Genomic DNA, 21,923 nt, shown 5'->3' with positions numbered 1-21,923 from the left:
GCTTAACAACCTAATTACTAGACTCAACAAAACTTCCACCTATCACCAGACTTTTATCCTCCATCAGACTTTCGTCGGACTTCTACTTGATGCCAAAGTTTTGCCCGTCGCCAGATTTCCACTCGACACTAGGCTTCCGCCTGTTAATAGTCCTTACAACCTCATTCACTAGACAACAATCTTATTAACCATCATCATTCGTCGAGAACAGTTTTTATGACCTATGTCACCTACCATCCATGGTCCTTCTAAACAAACAAACACATCAATATTGAATCTTCTTGTTTCCACCATATAACACACCATGCATGAGGTATATTTGTTACATTAAGCCAAGACCTTCCATATAATGAAGAACCACATTTTTAATTGACTGCAAATAATAGTCGGTTCAATCAAACTGGGTCAGGCCCCATATCTTTTTCTCTTTAGGGTTTTGCATGTAAAAATCTTGGTGTCTCTTATTAATACTGCACCATCTCTTTTATCGGATTGTATGCTAGATCTTTGTATAATGCTAAGACATTTAAACTTTATATTTCTCTACCACCGCGAATACTCCAGGACACAACAAAAATGATTTAAATTTATTAGAAAAAAACTTTTTTAAATTTAACATTTGTGGAGATTGGCAAACCATTGAATACGCATGCAAATTATTTTGCATAGGCTTATAAATCTTTACTTGGAGCAATAATACTTATTTCCCATAATTTATATTCCCTATATCTTAATGAAGATTTACAAAACTTTTTAGTGTCCCGCAAATACTATATGATGTTTTATATATTTTAAAGGATCTTGTAAATGCTAAAAAAATGTATTATTTACTAATTATTTTTATTTTTTAGAATTTTTTGTACTAAAACCTTGATTTAGCTTACTATTAGTGGAGTAAATATTATTTACAAAAATACTTACAACAATAGCAACAACATCAAACCTTTATCCCAATATGTGGGGTTGGCTACTTGAATCCTTTTTCTCCATTGTATTATGTTAAGAGTAAAATTCTCATTTAAATCCAATAAAGAAAGTTCATTTTTAATATTTTCTATCCAAGTTTTTTTAGGTCTATCTAGATCTTTATTAACATAAGCCAAAGCTAATACTTCTACTCTCCTAACTAGGTGATAGGAAGGCCTTTGTTTTTTTGTGACCAAACCATCTAAGGTGACTATCGCTAATCTTATGTGTCTTTTGAGTTACTTCCACATTTATACACATGTTGTATTCTTCCTCTAAGAGTAAATCCAATAATCCCTTGAGCATCCTCATGTCAGTAACACTTAATTTTATGCTTCTCTTTTAACAGAAAACATTCTACACCATAAACCATTGCAGGTCTCACTACCATCTTATAGAATTTTTTCCTTAAGTTTGAGAGGTTCTTTTCTTTCACACAACAAGACTGATGCATTCCTCCACTTCAACCATCCAACCAGAATTATATTAATAATATCCTCATCTATTTTATTGACACTTTAAATAATAGATACAAGATATATAAAATGTGTCCTCTTATTAATTACTTAATCACCTAAAGTCGTAATCCCCCCACTAGATCTATTACTGCTAAAATTACACTCCATGAATTCGATTTTAGATCTCTTTAAATAAAAACATGTTCATTCTAAGGTTGACCTCCATAATTCAGATTGACCTTCAACTCCCTCTCTAGTCTTGTCAACAATAAGATTATCATAAGCAAAAAGCATACACTAGGCAACATCATCTTACAAATTTCTAGTAAGACAATCCTTGATTAAAGTAAAAAGATATGGGCTTAAGGTTGATCTTTGATGTAATACAACTAAAATAAAAAATTTACTTGGTCAAACCAACTTATGTTTGAACAAAAGTAATAGCTCCTACATACGTGTCCTTAATGACTTTCATTTAAGCATTACTAACCCTTTTCTTTTCTAAAACTCTTCATAGCACTTCTCTTTGAATTTATCATATACTTTTTTTAAATAATAAATATCATATGTTAATAGATGTTTATTTTATTATTTTAAAATTAGGTTAACCATACTTAACTTGTAATGTATGCCTTCGAGATTTGGATTTATTTTGCTTTTACATAAAAAAGATTTGAACTTAGTTTTCGAATATGATTGTCTTATCTTTTTGCCTTTGAATCATTTTGATAACATCCTATCTCATGCAAACACTAGATTGATTTCATCAACCCTATTTCCTTGGTGATATTTGTGACCTTGAAAATCTAACTAAAACTTTTAGGGCTATAAGTTAATAATCCTACTTATTTCTATGATGATAAATTTTCAAGAAAGAACTCTTTTATAATAAGAGTTTGGATAATAACCCTCTATCTAACATAAATAATATACAAGTAAAAAAAAAAAACTTCATAAAAAAAAAAAAAATGTATACTGAACAAGTAACTCTGAAAGAAAATTATAACCACTTTAACTCCAAAACAAACAAAGTCAACAACTAAATAGAAAATCCATCTCAAAGCTCCATATATTAGCCATCACTCTCTCCTTATTCTTTAACTTCTTCCAAATCTAGAACTTTTATTAGTGATGGTCTTTCTTCATTAGGACTATGGTTAATCATCAACTCAAAAAATCAATAGATCCTATCCACCATCATGGAAATACTTGAATATTATCCTTTTATGGTGGAAGAGGTTATTGTAGGATAGGTAAGGTAGCTATGTGCTTGTGATGGGACATCACCAAACATTGAATGAAATTTTACAAAAAGTGTTAGGGGTAATAATCAACCACATGTGTTATTAAATCTAAATCAAAATACTTAATGGTGAAAGTAAATTCAATTATATGACCAATATTAAGGTTGTGAGAGCAATAAAAATATGGATGTTGAAGCCACAATGTTTGGTGGATAATTAAGAAGATAATTCCTTGGACATTTGTGACTTGATTCATAAGAATATCACAAGTAACTAGAGAAAGAGCCATATTAAATTTTATGGAGACATCAAATTTCTATGGGATGGAGTGATGAAGGATGTGTTGAATGTAGTACCCTTGCAAGTATAATGTGTGAAGGCTTGTAATGTGCTCGTTAGAATGAGTGTTGTGGAGTCTCGGATTTATGGCAGGCTAGCAGAAACGATGGTGAAATCTCTCAATCAATTAAATCTCCTCTCCTTCACTTTGAATAAAAAAGAATTTAGATAGACCTTTTATTGTAATTTTAAGGTAGAAGCCATAAATATGGGATTTGAAAAAATATAACTCAATTATAGTCATGTAATAGTAGAAAATATAAATGAAATCAAATTTAAATTGGGAGATATTAAAGTAGGCTTCATCAACAAGATCATTAGGAATGAGATAAAATGTCACAACCTAGATCAATTGAGGGGTTTATGAACAAAAGTAAGTTAATTATTGCATGATTAACTTTAGGGTGGGATGTATTGGAAAACCATAAGCTAGAATAAGAATCTCCATATTGATCGGGTCATTTATTTGGCATGGTTCTATTTATGATAGGGGAAAAATGAAGAATTAAGAAGTGAGAAGAAATACACTAAAGAAAAAGGTTAACCAAAATTCAATTCATAATGGTAGGGAAAGAAAATGCAATTTCTAGATTTTCTCTTCACTTCTTGACAACTTCAACTAACATTGGACTTCAAAAAAATGGGAGATAGTTGTAGTTAGCTATATTGGATTTAAGGGAGTATTTATAGATACAAAATTATTGCATTTGGAACTCTCCAAATACAAATTAGACTAGAATTAATAGGGGCTATAAATAGAAAATAACGATCATTAAATGCCTTTCAAAAATATTGAATAATTTGGGCAACAAAAAGTAGGTCAAAGGCTAATTCATAACCACATATGAACTTTTAGGGGTCTTGTGGGTGGCCTATTGCATGAAATACCATGTGAAATATTAATTTATAAAATTTGTTAGATCAGAGCTAATGTTCGATGGAAAAGGTTTGTTGGTATTTATCAACATAGTAGGAATTCATTAGATGTAATAGTGCCATTAAGTTTTGAATTTTTGAAATTTATATTTCTAGCAATTTAAAATTTAATTTAATTTAATTTAATTTTTTTAAAGAGAACAAATAAACAAATAATAAATTATTATAATAACTTATACTAATGGATCCAACATTCATAAGTGAAGTCTAAGACTACAAACTTTATTCTCAACTAAAGGCTTCTTAGAAAAATCTATAAACTAATGATCCATGCTAATAAGCTTTTTACTACATCACCTCATTCTATGATATATCAAATGAAATTGTTAGAGATCTTTATATGCTTATTTCTAGAGAATTAGTTTTTTTTTTATAAATTTATCACACTATTATAACTATAACTAACTGTGATATGATACAGACAAATTATGTATTCCTCAAGTTGTTTCCCAGTCCACAATATTTGTAAGATAGCTATTTGCTATGACAATTTTTTCAATAGGGGAAAAAATAAAATAATTATGTTTATACTAGTCCAAGGATTGAGAGAATGTCCTAAGAACTAACAAGACCATGATGATTTATTATGATAAACCATGCACCCTACATAGTCAGCATTAGAGAATCCCGTAAGTTAAAATAAAAGCTCATTTTTGGAACAAAAATTTAGATTAGGTGTAGTAATCAAGTATCTATAAATTTATTTAATATCAATCAAATGGGATTCCTTAGGGTTAGCCTAAAATTTAGAACAAAGCGTATAGTTTATTCTATGTTGGGTATACTATCAATCAAGTACATCAATGAACATATGACATCTTCGTAATAGAGCATATAGTCGACTGACTTCCCAATAGGGTCCATATCTAACTTATTTTTTGCATAATGGGGTACTTATAGATTTTAAACCCTTTAGATTAAAAGTTATAATGAAGTTATTTGTAAAACCTTGTTTATGATAGAAATATTTCATCTCCTTGTTTCACTTGTAATTCAAGAAAATAAGTAAACTCTCGCATCAAACTCATCTCAAACTATATTTTTTTTTACTATATTCACAAAGATATGAATAATACATTTTTTCATAGCTTCAAATAGAATTTGTTCTTCAAAAATATGAGTCACAATCATATCATCATCAATTTTTTTTAATATAAATAAATTAGTGCATTCCTTTCCTTTGTTGAAACCTAAGCTAATAAAAAATGAGTTCAATCTCTTATAACAAGCTTGAAGGGCCTTATTTGATCCAGGGAGACATGTTTTTAATCTAAAGACATAATTGAGCTATAAATGATCTACAAAACCTAATGGTTACTACATATACACAACCTCTTCTTCAATTTCATTTATGATCAAACTAAGATAATTTTATACTTTGTAACAAGGAAATGCCAATAATTATCAACAAGTATTTAGTTTAGCTACTTAGGTATATGTCACATAAAAATTATGCCTTTGACGTGTCATATGCCATCAAAATCCATTGTCTAAGTATCATTTTCTTTCATTGATCTTAAAGAGAAGAAATGCCTAGAAAAAAAAAAAACTCAGTCCATTACGATGAGAACCCTTTGGTTTCACTGTTGGATTTAACGATATGAAAAAAATAGGTACATGTGCATAAGTAAGCCTAAAAACAAAATAAACTAAAGTTCTCTATAGGTAATTTATCCTTCATAATTTCAATATACATATCATAGACCACCACTAGTACTGCATCTTGTGTTTATATGTGCATGTGCCCTAAGATTTGCAATTTTTCTAGGTATTGATTAATCATGTGATGCTTTCTGCAAATATTATTCAAATAATAACTTTTTGCATGTAAGATTTTATTTTTCATACATACTTTTGCACATTAATTAGTTTTTTAAGATAATAAATCATTTTTATGTCTATAACTATTAAGTTTATTTTGTAATTCCTAATCATGATAATTTAAATTTGCATGCACCTTTTTTTAATGTGTGATAATTCTTGAAATGAGATAAAACATCATTCGCAACAAAAAGAATATCATGAATATCATCACAAGATATAATATTTTGGACATCTATTTTGTCATCGATAACTATGAAATACAAATTTGCCTATTCCTGGTCAAATCGCTCATTTTGATGTTTCTTCACTTAATAAATCTAACAAAGTTACCATTAAAGTTTTATTGCCCTTATTTGATGAAACTTATGTTTTCTCTCATTCTTGTTCAAGAGGCATTCATTATTGAAGTTTTTAGACTTATTATATTTGATACCCATACGAGTGTCTTGGTTTAAATTAGAGGCTCAATTTTTTATTTTCTCAATTTTTTTTATTTGCCGCTTTTTTTATGTAAATAGGTTTCTTCTAAACACCCTCATTGTCACCACCCATAGATTGTAATAAATTAATCACTCAGATCATATACTTGAGTGGCAAATTCTTTGTTTTCTTCCTTAACCCTTCTTCATAAATTCTTGAACTGACCTTTTTCTCAAGTGCAAAAAGTGGGAACCATGTTGATGGTCAATAGTATAATAATTTAAAACACATGCTTAAGAAATAAGTGTTACCTTAGGATCCCACTTTTTTGACAAATAACATAGGATATGGACCAATTTAAATTCTATGTATACAATAAAGAGCATTAAAAATTTTACTATTTAGTAGCTATCATCCAAGCTCGACAAACTCCACTCATTTATTAGTAATGGAAGCTCCTTTGCATCAATTCTACATGAAAGTTTATTGATACATTATCATATGAAAGTTTCAAAAAATTAATGGGAATTACATAAAAGAAATTTTCTTGTGGAGTGACCTTCAATAATTTTACTAGAAATATAATTACACGACTTTCTTCAAAAAAAAATATAAAATCATGTATATTTAAATCCTCAAGGATCGATGTTTGTTGGAAAAAAAAATTGTAGATTTGATGCTATGATAAAAATTATTGGTTTGCACTTGTCTAAGAGTCCTTATATTGTAACCACCAATATAAGGACATCTTGTCTAGACAGTACTAGTAAGCAAATTTATTTTCTCCATTGATATGTCAAGAATCATTTATACCATACCTCTTCAGAGACATCTCCTATTTTATAAGGATAAACTCCAACAAGCATTCTAAATTAGAACATGTAAAGAAAGAAAAGCTAAAAGGATGATAGAAATTAGAAGCTTACAATAAGCACTGAGTTCTTAATTTTAGATTTTTTGACAGTGTGATGATATCATGCAAACAATCATCCACTTTTAATGAGTGATGCATTTCGAAGCATGCTTCTCAATCTCCTTAGTGATCCTATGTGAAACTCAGATGAAAAATATTTCAAAGGGCTTGGCGGCTATTTCTCTTAAGAAGCCTAGCATTAGATAAATGATAATATATTTATAACATTTGGTTAGGTATTCCACTTTTATCTTGAACATGGCATTTCATAAAACCATTAAAATCAACTAGAATCTTTATTTTTCTCATAATAATTTGCACAAAATGTTGAAAAATTAAGAGGGTTAAATTTTGAATTATTTGAATTAATACAAAAACTTTTTTGAATTTAACAATAGTGGAGGTTTAAAAACCTCTATAGCGGCATGAAAACTACTTTGTTGAGGCCCGTAAACCTTTCTGGATAGCCATGATAATTATTTTGATATTCTATATATCATTACAGAGTTCTACAAACCTTTATGAATACATGAAAAGTCTTTCTGGTAATCCATTAATATTAGTGGAGCTAGGCTTGGTAAGTCCAAAATTTTCTTATGAACTAATTATTTTTATTAATCATATTTACGATCTTTTGTTTTAACAAAACACAATTTATTTTATTATGGGTGGATTCATAAACATAATTAAAAAATTATTATTTAAGGATGTTATGTGATGATACCATATTTTATTATTTTAAAAGTATGTTAACCTCACTTAGCTTGCTTGACTTGCTTGTCCTAAAAAATTTATTGAAATTGTCTTGTACACATATAAGACTCTAACTATTTTTCCTAATCTATTTAAATTTCCATTTAATGTTCAGAACATCTTGTGACATATTTGTCTTTTATATGTTAGGTTAAAATCAACAACCCATTTTGATTGCAATATTTGTCATCATCAAAGTCTACTTAAAAAAAAATTTAGGACACGAGAGGTTAATAACTTCCTCTATGGAATTTGAGCTCTATAACTTTAGGTATGTGATATTGTATTAATACATCTCATAACTATAGGCATTGGCATAATTTGTAACTAGCAACATACAAAGTAAAATCATTTCAACCATGCTAGATCCCATAGTTTTTTTTATATAATATTTTCACATAAAACCCTTGTGTCAACAACAAAATTTGATATATTGATATGTATTTTGGATCTTCATATAATTCTAGGACATTAACTCTTTTTATCATAATGAATTTGTATCATGTTATAATTTGTCATCATTTATGGGAAGCATTTCTTCAATTGGGTGGAAGGGGGAGGAAGGGGTGGGCAAATCATGTCTTAATCTTAAAGAGTTGCTCACATTAAAATCTTATGCATGGTTGTTGTGCGACACTCCCTTTCCCATGTACTATTTCATCAGTAATAATAAAAGCAAGTTAAGAATGGTAAGAAACTTAAAATTATAACTTTTAAAGGAAAATTTCTTTGGCATGGTTGTAGTCAAGCTACTCAAATTAATCATCCATTCCTTCAGCAGCTAGCTCTAGAGGGGTGTTTGTGTTAACATCTTGAGCATGTTTATAATTTACTAAGACCTTTGATTTTGTAAACCCAATTATGCTTAAGTTAATTTCATTTAACAACAATCTTCAGATAAAAAAAAAACTAAATTTAGTAAAAATTTCTTGGTAGATTTCTTTCAATATCATGTAGGTTAATGATTGGTGTATCATCCCATTCTAACAAAGTTGTGGAAGAATTTTTTTTTGAACGGTTCAATATTACCCTCCTTAGAGTAAATAGAGAGTTTGATTAATGCTATAGCTCAAACAAAACAAATCCTTATAATTCTAATTTGCAATAATACTTAGAGAAGTGAACATCCAAAGTGCTTAGTCTCGAATGATGGCAAGTTCTCAAAAATCTATAACACTCTTGCAGAAAAATAAAGATTTCATCAGTTATGATGGTTTAATTCAGCAAATTGACTTTAAATATCGAACAAATTGTTATAATATATGATGAAACAAATATTTATGGGGCCTGCGGGGGCACGTTCCCCCAAACCCAAAAAAAAAAAAGCTTAAACATGATTTTCGCCTCCCGCTCTTGCCCCAGATACTTCCTTGCCCTAAAAATCTCGCATTCGGAGCTACGGCGGAGCAGGTCAGTAGAAACTGTCGCATGAGCTGCTCTTCATAGCTTGAAGAAGGTTCGTCTTAAAATTTTTCTTACCTATTTTGTTTGTTTTCAACCTCCGGCTCATAACCGGAAGCACTCTTCACTGGCTTTCCCTTTCTTTTTTAAAAATCTGTCCTTGTGGCCAGTTGCCATGGAACAAATCCCGGTATTGTTCGTTGAAGACGGAGAAGATGATAGAAATGGTTGTGTTTTGATTTGTTTTATATGGTTTTCCATCTTTCAGATGCATTCCTTAAGTTTAGCATTTGATTGTGTTTTGCTCAAAATTTTGATTTTATTTTGTTGAACCGCTAGTCACCTGCTTTCCCTTTCTCTGGATCCACGACTTGATTTGTTTTATTTGGTTTTTTTTTGTGTGCTAATTGTATGATTTTCCTCTTTTTGTTTGGGTTCAGCTGTAGTGAAATGAAATTAAAAAAAATCCTCTTGGTGTTGTATGGAAGGAATTATTATAGTGAAATTAATAAAAAAACTGTCTTTGACTAATTGTTGTTGAATTTGAATGAACTGAACAGAAATGTCTAGATGGCAGCTTTTGATAAGAATGAATGGAAAGGAATTCATGAAGTAAATAAAATAAAAAAAAGTTGGTAAGGCTGATGAGTTTGCTAATTGTGCTATATTTGTTTGTTTGTTTCATGTAATGAGCTGCGCTAGTTATAAATTCATGTTCTTGTGATTTCGTTTAGGCCAAGAGCACCAATTTTATGTTAAGCACCGAGACATGAAATACATAGTGCTTATTTAATACTAAGAATTGGTGTAATTTAATTACAAATTATTATATATTTTGAGTCACTGATTAGATTGTAAGTATTATATTTAATAGTTTTTATTTAAAAAAATTAAAAATGTCCATGATAGTCCTAAGCACGGATGAAAAAAATTGAGAGAATTTAAAAAAAAAATAGTTAGAGAATGCTTTTTTTGTAATTTAGAGATTAACGGTCATGATTCTTAAGATACCACACCACGTGGTGATCGTTCTTCATCCGGAGATTTGTACCTCAGTGCCCTAGCGTTCTCTGACCATCTAGTTAAATTCCCATCGGTTGTAATCAGAATGCCCCTTCTTTGACTTTCTCTTTTTCGGTTGTGTTCGAGGGATTGCTTTTCTGCGTTGATTGAAGGTGAGATTGCACCTTAGGCTCATTTTATACCAAAAAAATTTTGATTTTGTGTCGAGTGAGTGCTTCATTCCTGAACTTATCTACCAAGAGGATCGGTAGGGATTTACCATTACCTATAAACCATGGCGATGTTATTTATTGTTTCTTTAATTGTATCTCTGGTCCATTTGATGGAAGAACTTTTTGATTGTCTGTGAAATTAGTGTTTCTTGCTTAGTTTAAGTACCCAAGATGATTTAAATTGCACTTAGGTTTAGCACTTTTTTATTAACCATCGATGGCTATGTTATTTTTTTTTTAAGTTTTATAGCAGCATCATTGGCTCTTTTGATCGAAGAACTATTGATTTTGTGTGAAATGAGTGTTTCTTGATAGAGTTTAGGCATCGAAGATGATTTGATTAGGACTAGGGTTTATAAGTCTATTTACCATGGATGTTCTATTTTTTGTTTTTATTGCTGCATCTTTGACTCTTTTGATAGATGAACTGCTAATTTTGTGTGAATGAGTGCATCTTGCTTGAGTTTCGGGACCCAAGATGATTAGATTAGCGAAAGGATTTACCATTGTCCATTAGCGATGGTTGCATTTTTGTTAAATATATTGAACCGTTTATTTGGCTCATTTGATAGAACAAAATTTGATTCTCTGTGAAAAGAGTTCTTCTTGCTTGACTTTAGGCCCCTGGTATTATTCGATTAGTGGTAATGTTTGCTAGCATCTATTGACTTTGGCTATTCTAATTTTGGTATTTATATACATATTAACACACACACATAGATAGGATGTAACCAGTACGCTCCCACCTTTATGTTTCAGAAAAAACATGTTGGGTTTTGTCTATTAATCAATATGAGGATAAAAGCTTCTTCGTTGCAAGTGAGACCACTAAGAAGCTACAAATTTACCAGTTGAATATGTCAAAACACTTGAAATGCTTGTGCACTGGATGTTGGTGGAATACATTGCGAAACAGAACTTCTATTTATCAACAAATTTATTTTTTAGCTACTTAAGAAATGATTGATTTACTGAAATGGTGGCTTAATTATTCTTGGAAACATGCAATTTACTTTATCAAAACATGTTTGTAGAAGCATATTAAATACTTACAAAGAGCTGTTTGAAATTTATGAACACTCAATTATCATATTTAATGGATGCTTAAGTTTGGAAAATAGTAAATATGGCAACAGTTTAATAAAAATTGGATTTAGCTTCTTCTTAGGCATTATTGGTTTTCTTAAATGTACATCTCAATGGACATCTTATGTTTTAATAAAATGGGGAAGAAATCCCTAGGGTATTCTAGCCCAAATTGTCAAGTTGGATCTTCTACCCATTTAATTTAATTTGGGAATTGACACAACTCAATGGTAAATTTGATCCTGCCCTCTTTTTTTTTTCCAATTGATTACTTTATTCAATTTCTTTGGGGTATTTTGCTATTTGGTTTTTTTAAAGATTGTCGTCATCCACAATTCTCATTCTTTGTTTTCAGTTTGAGCTTTTCTGTATTTGAATGAATGCAAAGATGTCTAAGTTTATATATATTTTTGTAAATACACATTGTATGGTTGACATATTTATTGTTTACTTAATTAACATAATAAATAATCTTCTAAAGATATGCTAGAATTTATGGTAAAAGCTTATGTTTATTTTTTTGTTTCTTCTTTGTATTATGCAACCTATAATATTCCATTGCTTTTGCCATAATTCATTTGTCTCCTCAATAGTATTTATTATTACTGACCTTTTAAAACTTTAAAAGGATGTCCAAATTCTGCATTGTTGAATTTGATGGATCTTCCAAAGGAAATCCTGGAAAAGGAGGTGCTGGAGCAGTGATACGCAATTCCATGGGAGATGTGGTGGATATTTATTTTTTGTTTAAGAAATTGCATTATATGATTATAATAGTATAATGTGCTATGCAACTGTGATAGATTTTAACCATTTTTTACACCTCTTTGTTGAAGGTTGGTCGCGTGAACACGCCTTTAGGTTTTACTACCAATAATGCTGCAGAATATGAGGGCTTATCTTTAGGAATTCAGGAAGCTACTAAAATGGGATATACACAGATTCAAGCAAGGGGTGATTCAAAGCTTGTTTGTAAGCAGGTATGATGTTTAATTTCTTTGCTTATAGTTATTGTCAATATGATCTAATTTTTGAAATCCTTTATATTAAATTCTATGCGGATATGTTATATGATATATGTTTTGATTTACATATTCGGACCACTTTATTTTCTACTTAAATTTGACTTTTTTATCTTACAAAAGTTTTTTTTACAAAAGCTTCTTAACGAAGATTTTCATATCTTTAATGTTCAATGGTTGTTGATGTTGTTAAAGTGTTAAATCCACTAATTATGGTTTCAAAGTTTATGTTCTTATTTAAGAGACCGTTTTAGGAACATTTTGAGTAGCATTACTCTCTATGTCATTGCCACACTTTCTTTTATCTAAAACTACTTAGTTTACTCAAAATCATTTTGCCAAGATAAAAATCCTCACTTTTGAGCTATATAACTTAATTATCTTTTTAATGATGAAAACTTAATTAATATATTTCATTAAATTAGAAGGCTAGCATAAAATTATTTATTGATTTTTTTTAAGCACAAGATCATTTATAAATTTAAATCTTACTTGCAAAGAAAAAAGTTTCTTTGTGCCATAGCTTCTATGATTTTATCTTTAGACCTACGTCCTAAAAATTAGAGAGCATGTCATAAGCTATGATCCTTTTATACAACTCACTTAACTTGTTTTATCTCGATGCTCTATTTTAATCCTTGTGTTGGATTCTAGTTCGCTTGCATTCTTTAATTATTATCCACCACCAGCTATCCTAATTGCTATTATGAATGCTTGGCTTCTTTGATAATCTTGAACTTTGTACGCACACTTGATATTGATCCCTAGTTCTTGCAGAGTTACTTTATCTTTCTCCCAATTAATTTATGTCTGGAATACGCCACTATGATAAGATGCAACCCAAAATTTACTAAAAATATACAATCACAATAATTGTTAGCAAAAACCAAAGTTGATTTATATAAAGGTCCTCCCTACTTCACATAGTGCAGTACTTGATTTGCATTTCATATTTGTAGTAAGCTGTAGTGTAAATTTAGGCATCGGGAGAATAGGATCTGAAGCTTCTCTTGAGAACCCTAGTTGCCTCCCCCTTCACATGTCCACTTTAGGTACTCCTCCTGTTACAAAAACCTCTCTGCTAGAGATAGCCTGGCCCTTCACTCGATTCGTAAAACCTACTTACCTCTCGTAACCCATTCTCTGAGGACTTCCTACTTACCTTCATTCCCCCCTGGACTCCATCATCCATTTTTTTGAGGAAGAAGTTGCTGAAGGTTCCAAAATTTGAACCTTTCTTTTCTTGGTTACGCAATCAGTAGATGACTGTATTACAAGGCTCTCCTTGCTACCATACAAAAGTTTTGGAGCTTAAAAGGGTCTCTTAACCTTCTCTGCCTTTGAAGATTTTGACATGGCTTTTTCAGGAGGCCCCTAGTTTTATCTAGGGTAGGCATTCATACTTCAAAAGTGGTCGTCATCCTTCCACCCATAGAGAGAAAATTTCTCTTCAATTCCTTTGTGGGTAAAGATACATAACCTTCAATTAGCCTGTTGGAACTCAGATGGAAAATTTAAGATTGCCAGTGTAATTGTATAACCCTTGCTATTGACACTTTAATGGTTGGGAAAACATTCCATTAGGGAAGACATTCATACTTCAAAAGTGGTCATCATCCTTCATCCCCAAGAGAGAACAATTCTCTTCAATTCCTTTGTGGGTAAAGCTACATAACCTTCCATTAGCCTGTTGGAACTCAGATGGAAAATTTAAGATTGCCAGTGTAATTGTACAACCCTTGCTATTGACACTTCAATGGCTGGGAAAAGCCGGCTCACCTTCGCAAGTGTCTGTGTCCTGATACAATGTTCCTCTCCTCTTCTAGATGAGATAGTGATTTCTTTAGCAGGAAACTCATTCTCTCTATGTGTGCAGTATGACTGGAAACCAACACCCTGCTTTGGCTGTCGATCTCTAATACACTTCCTAATGTATGCCCTTCCAAACCACCCTCCCCCTCCCTCCCAAAGGGGAAAGTATCATGTGCGAAGTCCAGACGCAGATAAACATCTGCATTTATTATGTATTTACTTAGTATTTACTGCGTATTACAAATACTCAGTAAATATTCACCAAATAATTCAGTTGTGAGTATTTGTTATGTTTTGTTGAGTATTTATTGAATACTTGTTAAGTTTTTGTTGAATATTTATTAAGTATTTGTTTCTTTTTTGCATATATTTGCTGAGTATTTACAAATACTCAATAAATATTTAGCAATTTAGACTGTTCTTCCCATTTGGACTACGCATAAAATAATTTCTCCTCCCCAAGACCCCGAGGCTGAAGTGTTAGCCCAAAATCTAGAAATCTTCTTCCCCATCTTTCCATCCCTTGCCCCCACCCCATTTCAACCTCCAGTCATAGCCTCCACCAACACTAGTCCTAACACAGATCAGATAATTCCCCCTTCAGCTACACTCATTGATAACTTGACAACCTTCACCAAACTAATAATCACAAATCTAAGTTCCCCCTCAAAGGAGCATCCGCCTCCCTCAAAACCCAACTTAGTTGACCCTATAATCTCCACTTCTGGTATGCCAACCCACTACTCATTCTCTTTATTAGTACAGAGGATCAAAACCCTCACCCTTCATCTAATGAGTCCAACTGCAAAGAATTCTAAGCATCCCAGAGTCAGCATATTCCAGCTACTACTATCAAATCCACAAGATCCAAAACTGCAAAGAAGGTAGCCAATTCCAACCCTAAAACCCAATGATCTTACCTAACATTGTCGCTTGGAATGTTAGGGGGTTTAACCGCCTGAAGAAAGTTTGGCAAGTATGATTTAGATTTTTTATGCATTATGGAAGCAAAAATTCTAGTTCTTCTGCTTTGGATCCTTTGTTTTCTTGGACTCATCAAATTTTTGGTAATGAAGGATGATTTGACAATTTTAAATTCACCTCCTCTAGGAGGATTTGGGTTAAGTGGAATGTGGCTAATGTCTCTTGTTGTTGGTATCACCGAGCCTTGGGCAATTATTGGAGACTTCAACTGCTGTAGGTTCAGTCATGAAAAATTTGGGGGCAATTTCACTCATAATAGTAGGCTTTGACAACCTAATTCATAATATTGGGACTTAAAAATTTGATTCATATCAAATTCGATATACTTTTTGTGAATGATAATTGGATGGATTGTTTTCCCTCTTCCTACTACAAAGTGGAGGATCAAACTTGCTCTGATCACTATCTATTGGTTCATCTTTCATCTTCTGATGTCTCCAAATATGATAGATTTATTTTCCAAAATTATTCATTCAAAGTGGTTGGGCTCTCGAATGTTCTTCTTCATGCCCACTCCTTCCAACCAAATGACAATCCCTTTGCCTCCTACTTTACCCTGCAATCTTTGAGGAGAATGATAAAAGATATCAATTGGTCTTCTTGTAATTCCCTCACTCTAGACTAGGAGGAATTGAAATTCAAACAAAGCACTTGTCTTGATTAGTTACAATGCTCGCCGTCGCATACACTTTTGAATTCTTATTTGAATGATATCAACAAGCTTTCTTCTTGCTATTACTGCTGGAATTCATAGATTGCCCAAAGAGCCAAAGCTAGATGACTCTCTAATGGTGAAGTCGATTTAAAGTTCATATATGCTAAAATTAAAGTTAGAAGCAATGATAATCAGATTAAAGAAATTGGCATTGTTGAGGGAATTTTTTCTTCTACTCTGGATATCTCTAAAGAAATCATTTAGCATTTAAAAACTTAATCAAACCTCTTCCATTTCCCTACACTCTTCTAATGTCATCCTTGCTGACAATACCATCCCTCCTCTTCTCCGCTCCTTTCTAGTTGTTCCTATCACCGAGGAAGAAATAAAATATGTGAAATTATCTTTTCCTTCCTCCTACGAGCTCTGATGGATTTACTTTTGAGTTCTATAAAATTGCTTAGAATGTTATTACGGTCCATGTTTTCTTTGCGGTGTAAAGTTTTTTATACTCAGGTAAAATGCCAAGGTAGGCCTCTGCCATTGCTATTGCTTTAATTCTCAAAAAAATTGCATGTTTCTAATATTACAGACTTCCATCCTATTTTCCCGTGTATTGTTTTTTGTATAATTGTGGCAAAAAGTTATTGCTAATAGAATGAAATCTATCATGCCCCTTGTTATCTATCCTAGCAAAGCAGGTTTCATTTATAAGTGTATCTCCTTTAATATCATTGTTCTAGCTGTAGATCTTCTGAGGGAATTCAACTTGGCTGCCAACAAAAAATACTTTTGTGCTAAGTTTGACATTTTTAAAATATTTGTAAGTTTCGAGGGAGTTTCTTCTAAACCGTCTCATGCTTAAGGGCTTCCTGAATGTTTTTATCTATTGGATTAAAGGTTGCGTTATGGACGTGTATTTTTTTCTTTGTATAGTAGGTGCTTTAGAGGAATTTTTTAACTCATCATTTGGTCTTAAGCAGGGATGCTTACTATCTCCTTACTTGTTTAATATTGTTTATACATGTCAACGGCGCACGGCTCAATGTGGCTTTGTTTGGCGCGGCGTGGTGCATCAAAATAGCGTGCACTATTTGCGCCATATTTGAGCAATGGCACATGGCACAAAGCGCAAATATTCTGTGCTATTTTGTTAAAATGTTGTAAATTTCAAATTATAAATTAGAGAGAGAGAGAGAGAGGGAAATTTTCCCTGGGCTTTTGGGCACTATTATTTTTTGGTGTTTCCCATATTTTAGTTGAAACCTTCTTAAATGTTAATAAAATGTGCTCACGCCCCTAATTATCCCCCCAAAAAAAAAGAAATTATGTGATCGGGGTGAGCAAAAAATAATATATTTTTGGAGGGAAAAAAGGGTGAAGGGATGACAAATTCCATTCACTAAATTTTGTTTTTTCCTGGTTTCACTTCTGTATATCGGGGATGTGATTTATTTTTTAATTTTAATCTACGAATAACGTGTCTTCCATCAGGATAGGATTCCACATTTCCTGTATGTAACTGGCTGTTGTCAATTTCAGATTGATGGAAGTTGGGCAGTTCGAAGCAGAAACTTGTATGAACCTAACAAAAGGGTTAATGATCAGATCAGAGGGCTGGACAAATTTGATATTTACCATGTTCCAAGTGTAAAAATCGTTAACTTGCTCTAAGTTATTTGTTTATTTGCTAATAGTTTTAACTTTGCTATACTTATCATTAGTCTCTTTCTTGTTTTACATGTGCAATATGCATTATTGCAAAATAAACAAATTGCTCTTTTTTTGGTATTCTCCTTAGGAGTACAACACTGAAGCTGATGCAGAAGCTAACAAGGCCGCCAACTTTTGAGGTTAGTGAGTGGGTACCTCCTCTTAATTTGCATTTCTTTTTACTATAAGAAATGCTGTTTAGGATGATTCGGCAGAGTGGAAAAGGTGAATCTGGCTAATGATGTGTTTGGAATCGCTATAATTGTTTGTAAATTTGATTATAGAATTGTTAGAAGAAAAACTATTTTTTAAAATTTAGATTGAATCATAAAAATTTGGTTTGAATTGAACCTGCTGATCTTTAAAAGTTGATCTAGACATCAAATTTTTGAACAGCAGTCTTAGAAAGTTGTGAGATTGATTTTAAGTAAAGTTGTAAAAGAAATCATTGAGGGCGGCCCAAACTATTTATAAAAATAGTGTTGTGGAATATATATGGAAAAGCTGCGTCAATCAAACTAATAAGATGTTTACCATAATTTCTGGAAATGTACTTAAATTAATCATGCAGTAGAGAAAATAGTTTTTTAGTTCATCTTGCCCTGATATTGTCAGAATAGAAAATTTATTCAGATTTTATGAATGCAGGTGGGGTAACGCTTTCATGGAGTATTAGCAGAGCAACAATAGCAGCAGTCACTTTGTTAATACCTCTATCCTATATACTTATATATATATGTATGTAGTGTGTTATGAACTGGACCTTTGTCTTTTGCTCAGTGTCTTGAAGATCCTGCCATATGGAACATAACTGCTTTCTGCTAGTATTCCTATCAATGCTATATTTTCAATATTAAGGTTTGGTTTGGGACGGTTTTTTTATTGCATCTTAAAGTAATTTTTTAGTACAAAAATTAAAAATATTATACTAAAAAGCGGCTTTAAGAAGCAGGAAGAAAACCTTACTGCTTTACGAAGCAGTTTTTTAGTACAAATTTTAAAAATTTTATACTAAAAAGCAGCTTTAAGAAGCAGAAATGTGAAGCTTAACGCATTTGCTTTCTTGCTGATGTTGTTGAAGGGAAAGCTTTTATATCACGCTCCCTTTGATAAACCAATATTTTATTATTGAAATATGCACTATTTGACGTATGAATCTTTTAAGAATGTAAAGTAAATAAAGGATGCAATTTATAGCAATAAGATGTAATACAATCAACTGATGCATCCAATCCAATCTATTGCAAGGCTAAAGATCCAAATAACAATACAATTTATAGCAATGTTGTTAACCATGTAATACAATCAACTTTCTATTGTAATAAATATTTATAGCAGTTGTGCAATATAATTAGTATTTCTACAATTCATATAAGTCATAACAAATTATGATAAAATAGAAAATATGAACAAACAATCTCTTTCTAATGCTGACCATTAATCATAAGATTTAATTTTTTTTTGGGGCATTTAGATCATTTAAGGCAAACTCACACACACAACAAATACACAAAGACTCGAATCCAAGACCTCTTAGTTGATGAGCTATGTAAATTTTTAACATTAATTTCATTTATTTCCTAGTATGTGTATAATATTCAAGTGTAAGCACGTGTCATATGTGTCAATCTTATCACTAATCCTATATATTTTTTTCAAAGAGCAAAGATATAATTATCTAACAAATGTGGTCATTGAGCAGATAACCTGTGATATTAAGACTAAAGAAAGAGCGGGGGCTTTGATACTAATTGTTGGTTTATCCTTGCAAACCCACCAAAGGTACATTATAGCTCATCAAGGCTATGGTAGAATAACATCCATATAGAGGGTTTACAAATATTAACTTACATGGAATGCTAAAATTGTGGCAGCTAAGTGTTGTGATTCATGAAACCTAAAATAGTTTAAATTTTAGTTATTAAGTCAGGCGCTACTTGTGTGTCAATTAACATGTATCTTCAAAAAATTTAAACAAATTTTTATTACAGGTTAAAAATTTTATGGCAATAGAGTGGGAGTAGTTTGTCCTAGCTTTGTAGAAGATTCCACTCACAAAGTAATAGATGAAAAATTTTAGTAGAGACATAAGTGTTTCAACATGAAAAATCTCATATGCTTAGCCTTATAGAAATAAATCCTTTAGGTGAACATTAATTTCAAAGAATGGCCAATCACTAAATTAGAGAAGTCAAGATTACAAGGGAAGAACATGTCAGTGGATAGAGTCCATAGGAGTCCACAGGGGATTAGAGGAGTTTAGATGGTTGTAACTAAGTGAAGATAATTTGGTAATAATGGTTAGGTGGTGATGGTAGTGATAGTGATTTAATTATACTTGTCAGGTAGTAGCTCGATACGTGTGGTCAGGTGATGGTCCAATAACAATAGTTAAGTTATTATGTGAAGGGTGTATTCAAGCTATGCAATAGTGTCCCAATAGTGGTAGTTGGGGGATGTTGTAATGGCTATTGTCAAACAATGAATTTTTGGAGATGTGGTTCAATATTTGTGGTTGGATAGTGGTTTGATGATGGTGCTTGTGCGTTGGTTCTATGGTGGTGATTAAACTGAATCGACTCAAATTGAGTCGAATTAGACTCGACCATGTTTGATTAGGCCCGATTAGTTCTCTATAACCGCGTTGGGTCCGATTTGATTTTAATTTATGTTGGGTTCGGGTTTAACTTCACTACGTTGCATAGTTGAGTTATATTAGACCCGAGTCGGTTCGGTTTGAGTTAAATTAAGTTCAATTTGAGCCCAAATTTGACCCAAATTATCCCAAGATAATTTTAATTAAACTCCATTTTCCTTTTTGATAAATTTGAATTTGGTATCAGATCAGTAAATGCAATCAACAGCTCCAATCTCCCAATATTAATGAATCTAGAAAGCACTGAATTGCAACTATCAAAATATTAGTTAGGACTAGAAGCTTAAACTGTCAAAATGTTATTTATATATAAAATATGAATGAATTTAGTATTAAATTCATACAATCCTCAAAAAGAAAAACACATCAGCTATGCAAGTATTTTGCTAATCATTTACTACTGAGCAGGATGATGCACTTATTCTAAGTTCGAGAGAAAGAAATGTAGAGAACTCAAAATGCTTTTCAAACATAGAAAAAACATGTTTGTGGAATGGAATGCATGATCAATCAAAATCTATAAGGTGTGACAATTCCACTTCAATGGATGGCCCTTATTGCAAAGCTTTCCTGCATTTTCTTGCCTTCTTGCCACATGAACGACAACAACAGCAACACCTCCTGAAGAAATGCCATCCTGAAGAATTAACAAGTTGTTGCAATGAACAAGAGAGAGATAAATATATACAATATATCAGAAAGAAAATGTGCTTACCAGCAAGCCCTTTTTCAAAGCTAAGGTTCTCGCAACTTCAACAGCTTAAGCAGTGCTTATCTAATATTTTAGGCATGTAAGAAATGGTTGTCTTCAAATATTCAGTGATATAAAATTTCTTATCATTCTTCGTTTCCAATGGAAGCTATGACAGAATCAATATTTTATTTTACTCCAATACTTCATAAGAAATATAGCAAAGAGATTCAATTAATATAGAATAGCGCAACCAAAGGTAGATTAGTATTCCAAAAGTACAAATCTTAACCACTCAAGGATATGGAATGAATCGAATGATGATGTGATATTTATTACACATGGACACCCATCAACTTCAACTAAGATATGCAAATAGCCTAAAATTTTATAATGCTAATGACAATACTTCAAGGAAGCTGCTATGCATAAAGTAGGCAACATTCCAGTTGCATTCATGTGATTTAACTTGTCTATGGCTGTGTTATTTATCATTATTTATCAAAAAGTTCTCATATATCAATTAAATATGCAACATGCACAACATTTTCTAGAAAATTAAACGTGATTGAAATCAATAGAAAAAAAAGCAAGCTGAAACATAATTTCTTGATAAGATATTGACAATATCTTATGATCAAAGAGTGGTGTCTCTGAATGAGATATTATATGATTTATAATTTGATGGCATAATATCCAAGTAGGTAATGACAAAAATATATAAAGTGGCACTTTCATTACTGATACAGTTCAAAGAAGACTCTTTAATAGAAGAATGGAAGCCCCAGATATATCAAGTTCTTATAATTTCTAAT

General features: G+C 31.6%; 1 protein-coding gene across 1 annotated transcript; it reads left to right on the top strand.

The window, feature by feature from the left end:
- Positions 1-12,204: 12,204 nt before the first annotated feature.
- Positions 12,205-17,900, top strand: LOC110109269 (uncharacterized protein Mb2253c). The gene is made up of 4 exons (XM_028694977.1): positions 12,205-12,303; positions 12,412-12,555; positions 17,591-17,698; positions 17,850-17,900. Exons 1-4 carry the CDS (start codon positions 12,205-12,207, stop codon positions 17,898-17,900), a joined length of 402 nt encoding a protein of 133 aa, XP_028550810.1.
- Positions 17,901-21,923: the final 4,023 nt, after the last annotated feature.

Source organism: Dendrobium catenatum, unplaced genomic scaffold (genome assembly GCF_001605985.2).
Source record: "Dendrobium catenatum unplaced genomic scaffold, ASM160598v2 fragScaff_scaffold_621, whole genome shotgun sequence".
NCBI classification, from domain to species: Eukaryota; Viridiplantae; Streptophyta; class Magnoliopsida; order Asparagales; family Orchidaceae; genus Dendrobium; species Dendrobium catenatum.
The sequence above is the reverse complement of the archived record's forward strand: the minus strand, read 5'-3'. Positions and strand labels throughout refer to the sequence as shown.